Genomic DNA, 15439 nt, shown 5'->3' with positions numbered 1-15439 from the left:
GTTTAGGTCATTTGAGTCCTTTGGGTCCTCTGCCTCTTTGGGGTCGTCAGGTCTTTTCAGTCATCTAGGTATTTTGGGTCTTTGGCGTAATTTGGGTCTTTGGGTTCCACTGGGTCCTCAGGATCTTTAAGGGTCTTTTGATGTTTTGGATTGTTTGGTTCTGTGGGGTCGTTGAGGGTCTTCGGGGTATTTTGGGTTTTCAGGGACTTTTTGGTCTTCTGGGTCTTTTCGATTTTTTGGGGTCTTTGGGATATTTTGGGTCTCTGAGGTCTTTTGGGTCTTCTGGGTCTTTAAGGGTCTTTGAGATATTTTGGGTCCTTAAGGTATTTAAGGGTCTTCTGGGTCTTTTGGATCTTCGGGGTATTTTTAGTTTTCATGGTATTTTGGGTGTTCTGGGTATTTAAGGGTCTTTGGGTCTTCAGGCTCTTTTGGGTCTTTGAGGTATTTTGGGTCTTCAGGGCCTTTTGGATATTTAAGGGTCTTGTGGTCTTTGGGGTATTTTGGGCCTTCTGGATATTTAAGGGTCTTTGTTATTTTTTTTTGGATGTTTGGGGTATTTTGGGTATTTTTGGTTTTCTGGATATTTAAGGGTCTTTGGGGTTATTTTGATATTCAGGGTCTTTTGGGTGTTTGTGGTCTTTTGGGTATTTAAGGGTCTTTGGGGGGTCTTTTGCGTCTTTGTGGACTTTTGGGTCTTTAATAGTATTTGGTGTATTTTGGGTCTTTACGGGTCTTGGGGTCTTTTCAGTCTTTTGGGTCTTCGGGGTCTTTATGGGTCTTTGCGGAATTTGGGGTCTTCAGTGTATTTTGAGTTTTTGTGGTATTTTGGGTATTTAAGTCTTCGGGGTTTTTTGGGGTGTTTGGGGTCAATTGGGTTTTCAATGACTTTTGTGTCTTTTGGGCCTTTGGGGACTTCTGGGTCTTCATGGTCTTTTGTGTCTTTAACAGTTTACAGGGTATTTTGGGTCTTTGGGTATTTTGGGTGTTTAGGGTTTATTTGGTCTTTGGGGCCTTCTGTGTCTTTGAGGTCTTAGGGTGTTTTGGGGTCTTTGGGTCTTTCCAAAATTTTGTGTATTTTGGGTCCATTGGGTCTTCAGGGTCTTTTCAGTCTTGTGGGTCTTCTGAGTCATTTGGGTCTTTTGGGTCCTCTTTGTCATTTGGGTCATTGGGGTTGTTTGGGTCTTTTGGATCCTCGGGGTCTTTTGGGTCTTCAGGGTCTTTTCAGTCTTTTGGGTCTTTGGCGTCCTTTGGGTCTTTGGGGTATTTTGGGTCTTCAGCGTCCTTGGGGTCTTTTGGGTCCTCTTTGTCATTTGGGTTCTCGGGGTTTTTTGGGTCTTTTGGATCCTTGGGGTATTTTGGGTCTTTTGGGTCTTTGGGGACCATTTGGGTCTTCAGGGTCTTTTCAGTATTTTGTATCTTTGGGGTATTTTGGGTGTTCTGGGTCCTTGGGGTCTTCTGGGTCCTTGGGGTATTCTAGGTCTTCATTATCTTTTGTGTGTTTAACAGTCTACAGGATATTTTGGGTCTTCGGGCATTTTGGGTGTTTGGGGTCTATTGGGTCTTTGGGGTCTATTGGGTCTTTGGGGTCTATTGGGTATTTGGGGTCTTTGGGGGTATTTTGGGCCTTTGGGGGTATTTTTGGCTTTGGGGTATTTTGGGTCGTTGGGGGTATTTTGGGTCGTTGGGGGTATTTTGGGTCGTTGGGGGTATTTTGGGTCGTTGGGGGTATTTTGGGTCATTGGGGGTATTTTGGGTCTTTGGGGTTATTTTGGGTCTTTGGGGTTCATTGGGTCTTTGGGGTTCATTGGGTCTTTTGTTTTTTTGGGGTATTTTGGATTTTCAGAGTCCTTGGGGTCTTCTGTGTCCTTTGGGTCTTCTAGGTCTTCATTATCTTTTGTGTCTTTAACAGTCTCCAGGGTATTTTGGGTCTTTTGTTATTTTGAGTGTTTGGGGTCCATTGGGTCTTTGGGGTCTTCTGGGTCCTTGGGGTCTTTTGGGTCCTCAAAGTCTTTTAGGTCTTTTAACCGGTGGACACACATTCGTGTTCAAAGATTTCCCCTTAAACCACCCCACTCAAATCCCTCCTAAAGCACTCCTCAAAGCCTTTAAAACCTAGCCTTATGATGGGGGAGAGATACACACAAACACACACACACATTGTGTTTTATATGGTAGATTTATATCTCTGAAACAGCTCATCCTATCGATGCGAAATTTTACAAATATCATCTAACAGCACTGTTGCATATATTTTGAAAATGACGATGTCGTAGGTCACGTGGTTTGGCGGCCATCTTGGATGGAAAAACGAACCTTATCCGATCAACACGAAACTTCACAAACGCGAGCCTCTACCCATACATATGCAGAGTGTACTTTTAAAAAAGTTCATATGTCATGTGGTACAGCAGCCATATTAGCTTGAAAGCCGATATTTAAATAAAATCCCTTCTCTGAAACTGCTTCGCCGATCGATGTGAAACCTGTCATGTCTGGTAAAAATGTGATACTTGAGAACAACTGAAGAGATTTAAATCAAACTTGTTTATTTTTAGGACAGCGAACGATGGCATCTATCCATTGTGGGACAATGGGGAGGCATGTTGGCGACACAGTCGCATTGTTCTCGTTTGATTTTGGAGCATGGCCACCCAGGGGATCAGGGTGGGTGATTGGAGTCCTAGGGTGGTTTCCCCAAATCAGCAGTGGTCTGAAACTTCAAAGTCAAGACATGACTGTCAGCCCACTCGGGGCTATTTATTGTTCATAAGTTTCACAAAAACTTTCGAGTGGTCGGTCAGAAATGGAAGACATCCCTTGTTAGGCTTAAAATGCAACTCCTTGTGACATTTATTTTATTTCTTTATTCAGCCTTTGGTATAATGTGTTAAAATACATACCTAAGATGTGTACATAGAAAATGCAATTCATACCATCTCCAACATACAAATGGATAATTTTGTTCAATAAACGGTCTTTAATAATTGTATTGATGGTGGTATTGTAAAATGGCCACACTTCCTGTGTCAGGATAAGGAATATGATGTACGATGCTCCCAATTGATGAGACATTCATTTTGGAAATTTCTGAAGTGCCAATAGCTAATGCTTTGAATGTTGTTAGTGAATGCATATTGGACTGGGATTAAATTCTGAATTCGGCCTGCTGGTTGCATCATCGCCGATGCCTGGCTGTACCACTGATGCAGTGCCCCCTTTAGCTTGGGACAGCAATTTGTACTATTTTCAGGGTGTCGGTGATAACTCACCCCCTCTTCGATAACGACACCGTGGCTTCTTTAACATCCACCAATGACCGGTGCTTGTTCACATGTCCTTCAGCTTAACGTCCATCCCATGGACGGCACGCACATTGATGCCTCGCTCTGCATGCCAAACACCAGCTCGGTGAAGATTCAAACCTAGGCTAGACAGTTCTAAGGTAAGTATGCATAGCTCTAAGGTATCTTGTCAGCCACTTTCAATGACTTAAAAGTTGATGAAGTTTGATTTATTTGTTACATTAAAGGGAATGTGTTGTTGTTTTAACTGAAAAATTTGTTTTTGGAAAAATCGTGTTGTTTCTATTGTGGTTTCTCAGTTCATACATCCAGTCATGTCATTTATTTTCTATTGGCACCACCTGCAGGCGTGGAAGGTGACCAAGGCATTTAAGATTCAAATACGCTGGACTGGCAACCTACCCAGTATACAGGTGCTGTTGCAATGTATATTTTACTCATTACGTGCTCTCACCACACATTACTACAAGTCGTATCTATTAATTACAGAATTTCCATGCTCATCTGAATATATCTCTTATTTATTAAATATATATATATATATATGATGTTTGTTTATAAATTGTACATGGTGAAGCAGTTTTTTTTTAACACAATCTTATGTTTATGACTACAGGTCGGGACTTCATCCCAAAACGAGCGTCAGACAGAAAAGTTTGATTCCGAGGTGAGCTTTTATTGATCAAAGGACAAGGCTCTATATTGAGCATCATCTATATTACATATTATATGTAATATAATATGTAATATAGATGTATATTATAGATGTATATTATATTATATAGATGTATATTATATTTATATATAGATTTATAGATGTATATTATATAGATGTACATCTATATTACATATATTACATTACATATATTACATATTATATATATAAAATAAAGTTTTTGTTTGTTTTTTTGTTTGTCTGCACGCGCTAATCTCCTGAACGGTGAAAGATAAGAGGAAACCTTTGAAACATAAAATGTCAGGACGGGCCCCGGGAAGATTATAGGCTAGGTGGCGAGGCCGGTCGAGGCCGCCTCGGCCAGGCTGGGCCCATTTCGCAATTAAAAGCTGAGCTGAATTATAGTAGTCAATCTTCTACGGCCGTGTGTAAAAGCTGAATTATAGTAGTAAATTCATTCAAAAAGAACAAAAAATGTCGGGACGGGTCCCGGGAAGGTTATAGGCGAGGTGGCGAGGCCACCTCAGCCGGGCTGGGCCCATTTCGCAATTGAAAGCTGAGCTGAATTATAGTAGTCAATCTTCTACGGCCGCGAGTAAAAGATGAATTATAGTAGTAAATTCATTCAAAAAGAACCCGGGCAACGCCGGGTGCTTTCGGCTAGAAAGTAATAAGGGAAGGGAATAAAAAAACAAAAAGACCGACAATAGACACAGTTGCCATGAAATGAAAAGCCATAATAATGCAGAGAAAATGATAGCAAATATATGAATAATCCTAGAACGGCACTCGGTAGAGAACATACCTCTGCCAGGCTGAACAATTTACGTTTTGCATCCCACTGGGTCGGGTCGGATCTGGATTCGGACCTGAATCAAAATTGAATCAGCTTGTTCTTGTCGCCGAACGAACCTCTCCACCAAGCTTCACCTGAATCCGTCCACAACTTTTTGAGACATCATGCTGTATATCGTTTTTTTGCCCCATCACTCAATGGTGAAGAATCATTTTTAACATTCTTTCTGGATCTGGATTTAGATCTTCACCAAAATCGAATCGATTCGTCCTTGTAACACACCCAACCTGTCAATCAGGTTTCGTCCGAATCCGTCCATAACCTTTCGAGATATCTTGCTATATATTGGTTTAGACCTATCACTCTATTATTATTTACTATTATCCAGGTCTTTAAAACAGCTGTTCACCACCATTTCTTATCTGCCCCCCATCCAAAACCTTGATCTTTTCTACCCCCGTTAAAACACCCCAAATCTGCCTCTTTGAATCCCCAACTTCTTTCCTGAAATTCCTCCAAGTGTTAATTTACTTTATACCATGTACCCCTCCCTCCTCCCTCAGCCCTCCCCCTTCCACAGATCTACCGACGTCCCTGTTCTCTTCTGTTGTTGTGCTTGTGTGCTTCCCTCTCTCCCCCTCTTGTCTCCCGCTCCCTTCATTGCATGTTTTATGTGTCTGTGCATGTTTTCATGTTCAATGTGTTAACTCGTACACGAGCCTCGATTCTGTATCCAAAAAAAAGAGAGAGCCCTATCACTCAATGGTGAAGAATCACCTAAAACATTCTCTGATCCGGATCTGGATCCAGATCTTCACCAAAATCTAATCATTTCATCCTTGTCACATACCCAACCTCTCCACCAAATTTTGTCCGAATATGTCCACAACCTTTTGAGATATCCTGTTCACAAACAACGAAACAGACAAACAAACAGACAGGGGTGCATACATAACCTCCTTCCACCTTTGGTAATAATGATGGTAATCAAGTAATAATGATGAAGAAGCAGAGCAGGAGAAAAAGTGTAAAAGATGAAATAAGTAAACTAAAGGCCTGCAATGAGAACGTGGCTTGCATGGGGTAGAACAAGCTCTTCTGGCAAAGAACAAAGAAGCGAAAGTTTGCTAAAAGAGCATATGGATTCGGAGTAGCATTTTCAGTGCTCACAGGGCCGCACTTGCGACCCGAGGAATGGACATCCAGACTCCTTGCCCCAAAGAAGACTAATCAGAAGCAGCCACAATGCGAGGCCCATACAGGCAGCTGAGATGGGACACGCATTAGACAGGGAAGTAAAGACGTGTCCGGCAGCACGAGCAGCAATATCAGCTCCTTCCTATCCAGGATGTGGTCGTCTTGGGTAGGAGTTTGTCAGATTTTTCATTTTGAAAACCTGCAGATCCTAAATCCAATGAAGCAATTGCGCACCAATGATGCTGCTGCTGCATTTGTATGTCTCTGGATGGATTTCCAAGATTATAGCGGTCGTTAATGAAACAAATATTAGGCTGACAGTTAGTTTCCTGTTTTGCAGCAAGTTGTTTGAAATCGAGCTCAAAACATGTTGCTATCATGAAAGTGAAAGAATTTGCTTTGTTGTTGTCCCCCGTCGCACCGCGGAGCGAAAGGGGGACTATGGTTTTCGCGTGCGTGCGTAAGCGAAGGACCGAATTCTAATTTGGTGTGTGGGTGCAACCCACGTCAAAATCCAAGATGGCCGCCGCCATGTATGTCTGACGCCATGTATGTCTGAACCTTGTGAGCGGAATATCATGAAAAATAAGCGAAGTACCAACTTCTAATCTGGTGTGGGTGTATCTAGGCATAAGGAAGAACCCTATTGAAAATTGGGTCGCGACGTCAAAATCCAATATGGCCGCCACCATATATGTGTCTGAACCTTGTGAGCGGAATATCTTGAAAAATAAGCGAAGTACCAACGTCTAATCTGGTGTGTGGGTGTATCTAGGCATAAGGAAGAACCCTATTGAAAATTGGGTCGCCACGTCAAAATCCAAGATGGCCGCCACCATATATATATCTGAACCTTGTGAGCGAAATATCTTGAAAAATATACGAACTACCAACTTCTATTCTGGTGTGTGGGTGTATCTATGCATAAGGGAGAACGCCATTGAGCCACGCCAAAATCCAAGATGGCCGCCTTGCATCTTCCACTTTGTCAACTCGCATCACTTCACCGACGGGGGACCTCGGCATAACGCTTGTTTTATTTTTCTTACCACATCTTCACAGTCATTTCCGTCAGTGTGTTAACGATGCAGTTACTCCCTAATGTGTGTGCCTCATGTGAAACATAACGATCCTTTTGCTGGCTTTGTAAACAGTCTGTACAAAAGTAACATTTTGCTCGGTATGAACTCCATCCCATTTTACCAGCACTCTAAATTCATGCATTTTTTTCATTGAAATAACGGCTCATTTTGTATGTTTATGTCTACATGTGAATGTTTTCTGCAGGCCATGAAATATCTTTCTTATGCTTTGTACCCACTGTGCCTTGGTAGTGCAATGTACTCTCTCCTGTACGTCCAGCATAAAAGGTGAGTGCATAGAAATTGGTGTTTCTTTTAAGTAAGATTTTAACATGTGAATGATGTACATGTAACATATGAAGTGCAGGACCTGAATATTCCTCTGTGTGAAATCTCTCTATCTATCTATCCCTCCCTCCCTCCCTCTTGCTCAACCACTCTCTCTCTCTCTCTCTCTCTCTCTCTCTCCTCCCTCTCCTCCCTCTCCTCCCTCTCCTCCCTTTCCTCCCTCTCCTCCCTCTCCACCACATTCTCTCTCATCCTCTCTCTCTTTCCCTCCCTCGCGCTCAACCTCCTTATCTCTCGCCCTCTCTCTCTCCCTCCCTCTCGCTCAACCACCTTCTCTCTCGCCGTCTCTCTCTCCCTCCCTCTCGCTCAACCACCTTCTCTCTCGCCCTCTCTATCTCTCACTCCCTTTCGCTCAACCTCCCTCTCTCTCGCCCTCTCCTCCTCTCTCTCGCTCAACCACATTCTCTCTCGTCCTCTCTCTCTTTCCCTCCCTCGTGTTCAACCTCCTTATCTCTCGCGCTCTCTCTCCCTCCCTCAACATGTTGTCCCTTCTCTCTTTCTCTAATCCTCTCTTTCTCTTTTTCTCTTTCTAGCCCCTTCTATCGCCCTCTATCTCTCACTCTATTTCTCTTTCTCGCAACTGATATACCTATTTGGTCAGACACAACTAAAGATTGCAATTCTGCCACTGTAGCAGTGTGGATAAGGGGGGTGGGGGGGGGCGGGTGGGTGTAGGGTTGCATTCTGTGTAGATATGGGCGTTGTGTGGATAGGGGTCTTTGCATCCTCCAAATCGGCACATAAAAACTGCTAACCTGCTCCACAATATCTCTCATAGAGTAGGCCTTTATGTTGTGGTATCCTGGCCAAATTTACTATTGTCCTGTCCATAGGTAAAGACCAGCCTTGGACGAATAGCTGAACAGTTTTTACTCCCGAGGCGAGCAGCCGAATATATGGCGGTTATTTTACACGCATGGGTTGAAGGAATGTGAGACGTTTATCTGAACGATAAAACACAGGTTGAATCCGAAACCATAGCGATTAAGCAAACACGACAAATAAAAAATGCAACACATTGAATTTAATGGAAATAGTCCAAAGAATGAAAATGAGTGCTGAGGTAAAACTAAAGTTCTATTTTGAGGATCCTCACACGGATTCACACCACACGACAGGGGAAAGATAACATAAGATAAAATAAAATAAGATGTCCTTTTTAGTGCACTTAGCTCATCCAACGAGTTATTTTGGTGAGGTCGGCAGTGCAAGGTGACGATGGCCGATGAAAGGCTCGCGCTTCGAAACGCCCTAAAATGGCGGCGGCGCCATGCGTCGAAAATGCCCAGATGTGAAGCAAGTCGTCAAGATGGCCTCCTTTTGATTCCTTAGCCTGGCAAGCACAACGCGACCCCAGCTCCCACCACGAGCCCAGCAGTCACCAAAACCTCCTCACTCCGGCACTGCAAGAGTTGCACCAGCTTTCCTCAAAAGCGCACCAACCCAATCAAAAATGGCCAGCGTCTTGTCCGATCTCAGAGTCCATTGACCTCTTCCTCTTCACTCAGGTGAGCCAATCGGGTAATTTCCCTCCCAGTTTACCACACCCACGTTATTGGTCCAATCACGTCCCTCAGGCGTGGCCTGCCGGCTTTCTTGACGGCCCCCCTTATTCTCCGCCTCCCGTGGCGGGGCTTTCGCCTATTACGTCCGGGAACCTGTTTGCTTGCAGTGGATGGTTGTTTTGGTTTAACGGTGGCTTTCATGGCTGGCCTTGTCAGCAAAAACGTAAAGGGAGAGGTTAGGCCAAAAAAAATATATTGCTGGTCTCTGGTCAGACCAAAGTTCCAGAATTGATGCGGCGATGCGGGTTTTTTTCTTTTTTTTTTCTGAAAGATGCGGTTTTCTTTCATGAAAAGCATGGATTGCACATATAAAGGTGTTGTTTTTTGTGTCCACATTCCTTGCGGTCCTCCTCATCTGTCGTGGCGCCGTCCAGAGAAATTAAAGATAGCCAATGGGACAGGTAGGCCTTTTTGTAAATAATGAACACAAGCTTAAGTTATTTTAAAATGTATTTATTCTGAAAATCATTAAGTTCTTCAAGCATATTATAGACTGCCATTTCGTTCTCGAGATCGCCTCGCCGTACCATCAAACATTCCAATGCGTCGATCGTGTTAACACTGCGCATGCGCAAGTGGTCTAACAGGCCGATGGTCTCCCACGATCTCTTCTCCCAGTCCACCAGATTATCACAGACATTTACAACTTCATGACAAACGAGATAGGATCCAGGCCTAACTAACGAGACCACCCGCAGCTCTCTAGGCCTTCTGGTTGCTTTACAAAAACCCGACAAAGAACGTCTTCGTTTCAATAAATGACAATATCCAGCCGATTGGATTAATGACGGCACGGCACACAAAACTACTCAGATCTTTGGAACGGCTGTTTGTATTTGGGCAAACTAAACGTAGTTTTGTAGGGGAGAACCGTGCGTGAATGTCGATACCAATGGCGACCCTCACAGACCCGTATTTCCCGAGATGGCGCGCCGGCCCGGCAACAACAGGCGAGCGCTGTTGTAGGTACCATTGGAAATAAATAAATGAAAAATTTGTTGATGCGCAGGGTCAAAATCGATGCGCGCGCTGAACAGAGACCGGAAATATCTTTTTCTCGGCCTTACAGAGGGAAAGCACGCATTGGGGAAAATTATCCTTAATCCCTACCACTAATTAGCACTGCTTCACCCCGTGTAAAGAACATTTAAACAACCTTAATTTACAGCTTCCCTACTTAAGAACTTTGAGATTTCGCCTACGTATTTCTCCTACGCGTCCACGGTCCATGCTACAATTATACAGTACTACCTTTCCTACGGTATTCTTTCACCTACCCCCCACAAACGTAACACTATTTAGGGTTTGCTCTATATTTTAGGACTGACTGTCATTAGTGTTAACGTAGTGATAAAGATATGGTACATGCAGCGTGTGCCAAATGCCCTCATCCTGTGTACTTCCTACATATAGATCAGGGAAGGCAATGGCAAACCATCCGGTATAATCCTTGCCAATAAACTTATCTGGCAATATCCAGTAAATTTCCATATCTATAAATGCATTACGTTTCGATGTCACAGCAAATTATGGGCATTGTGATCTAACAGAATGGAAGCCAATTGACAACAATATTGTTATGGTTCTTCGCCGCCCTACTTCCCCTTACCAAAGGGGGGATTAATGCCCTTGTTCTTTCTGGGCTTGGCGGAACCGAGGCTTGACACGTCCCTTCCGAGCAAACGCAGAGTATGGTCTCGGGACCAATTCTCGCTCGTACCTAATTCCCTGCGCCATCATGGAAACGAGGAAGCAAGCCTCGCACGAGCCACGTGTGGTTTGAGTACGCCGAGCGGATTGAGTACCACGTGGTCCGTGCAGTCTTAGTTAGTGGAATCCGATTTGAGCGATCCTATTCATACCACGCTTAGCCAATGAAGAAACCACAGAAACGATCGAATGGAAGAAAGGAAGAACACAGGTTTAATTATTCTCACACGTATATACAATGATCGGGGACGCAGAGACACAGGGCAGCACTTAATCAATCTTATCTTATTCCCCGGACTTGGGCCCGTCACACTCACAAAGGGAATTGCAGATGGGTTGATGTTCAGCCAACGCGTCGACGTGGTCGTCCAGAGACGGCCCCCGTCCGGCTCTCCACGGTCCCCGCACGTCCCGCGAAGATGGCAGCAGGCGATAGCAGGAACTCGTAGCGTGTCTCCCGAACAAAGGCAGATAATGAGGTGGCACGGCAAATGCGGGACTCTCAGTGCGGCTGGCGATTACTCAGCCATTTTCACTCGCGCGGCTTAATGCGCCGTATATCGATCGGCCTCAAACTCAACCGAGCGTCACTTATTAATAGTGCGTCTTTCGGTTCATGCGCGTCTGGCTTCGCCCGCGTATCTTGCACAGTTCTCTGGCGCTCACAACTCCTCTTCCTCGATCCTCTAAGTTGGTTAGTGCGCGCGAGTGGTCCCTGGGCATGTCCTTTGTTCATCAGCTTCCCCGCGCTAGTCCTTCGCTTCAGTCTTGTACAACGAGTCCCTTGGTGCAATTCCCTTTTCGGGGGCTTTGTGCAGCGGGTTATTTAGCTGCGCCCCCGAACCTTTTGGCACCCTCTCGAACCTTCTTACCACGCCTGTGACGCAATGCCGCCGCCACCACCTCTGAGTCCTGATTGGCGGCTCGTGCTTACCGTCAGCGCTTCTGCCGCTCCGCCCCGACCCTCCTAGCCTGCCTAGTGTTAATTCGCCCAAAAATGAACCAAAGTTAGTGCAAAGGGGCATGAGGCTAGGGAAGCTGGAAAGTCGGTTGAAGTAGGGCCTATTCTCCTGACTCTACTCAACGCAGAACTAACAATGGAAAAGGACTAAGCTCACAAATACTAAGACATAACTACACTATCGCGAGGCTACATGTTGCTTGTGTGACTAACTATGAGGGAGAAATTTTAACCTTTATTAAACTCACTGTACAAACTCAAAACCGCAACAATATTATGTTGGCGTTTCCATGCTGGAGAATGATGCTATTGATGCCACAAAGGAACTCTCTGACGTAATTGTAAATATAGAAGTAATGTCACCATAAGACCAACTAATGGTGTCACAATTTTGCCCTTTGCAGTTGGTATTCCTGGGTGATCAACAGCCTTGTGAATGGTAAGTATAGGCCCGCCAATGAAGTTTTAAATCAATTTCCTGCTGGAGTCTTAACAAGGCCATTAAATTGAATTTTGTGTAACTTGTGGGATGCTTGTATTATGACAGGTATTTATGCCTTTGGATTCCTTTTCATGCTGCCACAGCTCTTTGTCAACTACAGGGTAAGTATCTGACTAATCTTTGGTCCACAGGACGAATCAAAGTTTCTTCGAGTCCTGAAAATGCTTTGTTTTTAAAATGAACTTTACATTCTGTTGTCAACTTGATTGACATTTATCCACCTATTTTTAGCTGAAGTCTATTGCACACCTACCATGGAAAGCCTTCATGTACAAGGTATGATGCAATATGTATATTTTTGTTCTGCAATGTAATTACCTCCACTACCGAAGGTGGATGGAGGTTATGTTTTCACTCCTGTCTGTCTGTTTGTCTGTCTGTTTGTGAACAAGATATCTCAAAAAGTTGTGGTTGTGGACAGATTCGGAAGAAATTTGATGGAGAGGTAGCGTGTGTGACAAGGGCGAAATGATTAGATTTTGGTGAAGATCCTGATCCGGATGCAGCTAGTAGGTTTTTGAAGTGATTCTTCACCATTGGGAGATGGGGCCAAAAACGATATATAAGCAGGATATCTCAAAAAGTTGTGGACTGATTCGGACGAAACTTGGTGGAGAGGTTGCGTATGTGACAAGGAAGAATTGCTTCAATTTTGGTGAAGATCCAAATGCGGATCCATATCAGAGTTTTAAAAGTGATTTTTCACCATTGAGAGATGGGGCCAAAAACTATATATAAGCAGGATATCTCAAAAAGTTATGGATGGATTTGGACGAAACGTGGTGGACAGGTTGTGTGTGTGAAAGGAAAGAAATCGATTCGATTTTGGTGAAGATCTGAATATGGATTCGGATACGATAATTATTTAATTTTAAGTGATTCTTCACCATTGATAAATCGGGTGAAAAGCGATATATAACATGATATTTAAAAAAAAGTTATGGACGAGTTATAACTAAACTTGGGGGACGAGTTGCTTAAGTGACGAGAACAAGCCGATTAGATTTTGGTTTCGGTCCGAATCCAGATCCGGCCTATCAGTGGGATACAAAACATAGACTGTTCAGCCTGGTGGAGGTATGCTCTCTACCGAGTGCCGTTCTAGTTGTTTTGTGTTTTTATTACTCTTGTTATTTGTGCTTTTATTCTTGCATTGACACAGACCTCTGGTGAGCACAAATTGATTGCATTTTGTTCATCGTTTTTCCCTTCTCACCAGGCCTTCAACACATTTATTGATGATGTATTCGCTTTCATCATCACCATGCCCACCTCGCATCGCTTGGCTTGCTTCCGTGACGATGTTGTCTTCCTCATCTATCTGTATCAACGATGGTGTGTAAATTAGTTGCACATTATGTACACCAGTGGGGTGGATTACATGGATATTGTATTTGTAAAAGGTAATTGTTGAGAAGTCTGTTTTTCTATTCCTTGGATTTTATGTCTGCTTTGCAACTGTGTTGCTCAATCTGCACCAAGCATCAACACGAGACAAACTTATTGCAATATGATTGCGATATAAGTTATCTAACAGACCTTGACCAAAGTTGAAAGTAGTGCTGAAATCTTTGGTGCCGTGGCTATTAAATACTGTACGAAGACAGAGAAACACCTTGAATAACAGTGCTGAGAGAATAGTGATGAGAGCATTGGAGAAAATCCCATTTGTAACACGATCAAACGGTCATAACGCACTGTGGAGAAATTTGAAAACATACGCACATGGATGTCCCATAAACTAGCATTCGTTGTTGAACATTAAACATCCCACAGTGTTCTTCACGATTAGTGGGAGTGTTATCACAGGCACCCTGGTGAAATTACAAATTCCTGAAATCGTTGAGCGAACGTCAGGCTTGGAAAACCATTTCGTGAAAGTCGGGCCAAAAAGAATATGGTGGAACTAATTGGGGTTGTGAAATAAGCAATGGTGCTAATAATTTTATTTATTAAGAGCAAAAGGCATTTCCTTATTTTATAATTTGTTTTCTGACCATTCCTTTTGTGGCAGGCTCTATCCAGTGGATAAATCGAGGATGAATGAGTATGGGGCTTCTTATGAAGATGAGCCACAAAGACAGAGCAACAAGGCCAAGAAGAAAGTTTCATAAGAATATTGAGCATTAAACTGTTGCTCGTTGAGGATATAGATGGGTCAGAGTTTTTTTTAATGGACATGCCTCTACACAGATAACTATTTTACATTTGGAAAAGCTCGTGAACAAAGAGGACACGCCATATTTTATCAATGACAAATGCATTTCAAAGATCGGTGTATGCTGAAGGGAGACCACATGGAAGGGGGATTCAATTTAGGTTAGCAGTGCTCTGGCTTTGCTGGATCTCTCTCTCTTTCTCTCTCTCTCTCTCTCTCTCTCTCTCTCTCTTGAGTGACTCCAGTGATTCAGCTCCAGCTCCAGGTTGGCTCAAGCAGCCCCTGCCCCAGTTCCGGGACTGCTCTGTGGTGGTGCTGCAGCTGCTTTTACCTGGCTCCTATTCTAGTGCCACAATACTGTGACTATGTTAGTATAATCCTGTTTAAGCTTTTGTTGTTGTTTGTATTCTATGAAGAGTCCAATCAGCTTAATTATGTTTTTGGTAAGAGATGAGTGAAAAATCTGGTTTTAATGTTCAATTTATTTATTTTTCCTTTACAAATCCTTTGGCAAAACATTTGCTTTGCCTTACATCAACATTAAAATCAACACATTGCCAAAATTCTGTTTAATCATTTAACATAAAAAGTATGACCAATTTTTTTCTTTCAACCAATAATGTTTTGGTTATACATTTAAAAACAAGACCGATAGTCTATGCGGCGTAGCCGTAGTACTCCTACTCACTGCAACGTACAGCCGTCTGTGTGTATAAACCCATGACAGGTTTGACCGCTTTGACGACAGGTTTGGCCTGTGCGGCATAAAAATTAAAATGTCGGTCGGTGGAGTCAGCCATCATACGCCGTCGGTCGGTGGAGTCAGCCATCATACGCCATCATACGCCGTCATACGCCGTCATATGCCGTCATACGCCGTCTTACGCCGTAATGACATCATAGACGCAATGACGTAGTGTGACAGACGGACACAAAACTTCCACTACTGTAATATATAGAAGATTATATCTTTTAACCTCCAGTAACTTTGCAGTCACTACGAAGGGATTAGTGTTATGATTAGATTTACTAAAATATTAACGTTACGTTATCATTATTACGAAAATGATATTATTATCAAAAAAACGAGGCTAATTACTGACTTCCGCAGCTATAAGTACCATACACCGCTTATCATTGAT

The 15439-nt window shown here is 43.3% G+C and overlaps 1 protein-coding gene across 2 annotated transcripts in view; it reads left to right on the top strand.

Annotated features, from left to right (window-relative positions):
* Positions 1-14860, top strand: part of CLPTM1L (CLPTM1 like) — a 53903-nt gene extending 39043 nt beyond the window's left edge. For both annotated transcript variants that reach the window (XM_068129233.2, XM_068129234.2), the window contains exons 10-17: positions 3650-3715; positions 3919-3969; positions 7259-7341; positions 12042-12076; positions 12185-12240; positions 12371-12415; positions 13359-13474; positions 14154-14860. In XM_068129233.2, the coding sequence (XP_067985334.1) occupies positions 3650-3715; positions 3919-3969; positions 7259-7341; positions 12042-12076; positions 12185-12240; positions 12371-12415; positions 13359-13474; positions 14154-14253 (552 nt within the window). In that variant the 3' untranslated portion in view covers positions 14254-14860. The remainder of the gene's footprint in view (positions 1-3649; positions 3716-3918; positions 3970-7258; positions 7342-12041; positions 12077-12184; positions 12241-12370; positions 12416-13358; positions 13475-14153) is intronic.
* Positions 14861-15439: the final 579 nt, after the last annotated feature.

The sequence above is a fragment of the Myxine glutinosa genome, chromosome 9, assembly GCF_964187855.1.
Source record: "Myxine glutinosa chromosome 9, kmMyxGlut1.1, whole genome shotgun sequence".
Classification (NCBI taxonomy): domain Eukaryota; kingdom Metazoa; phylum Chordata; class Myxini; order Myxiniformes; family Myxinidae; genus Myxine; species Myxine glutinosa.
This window is presented reverse-complemented; position numbering and strand designations above follow the sequence as displayed.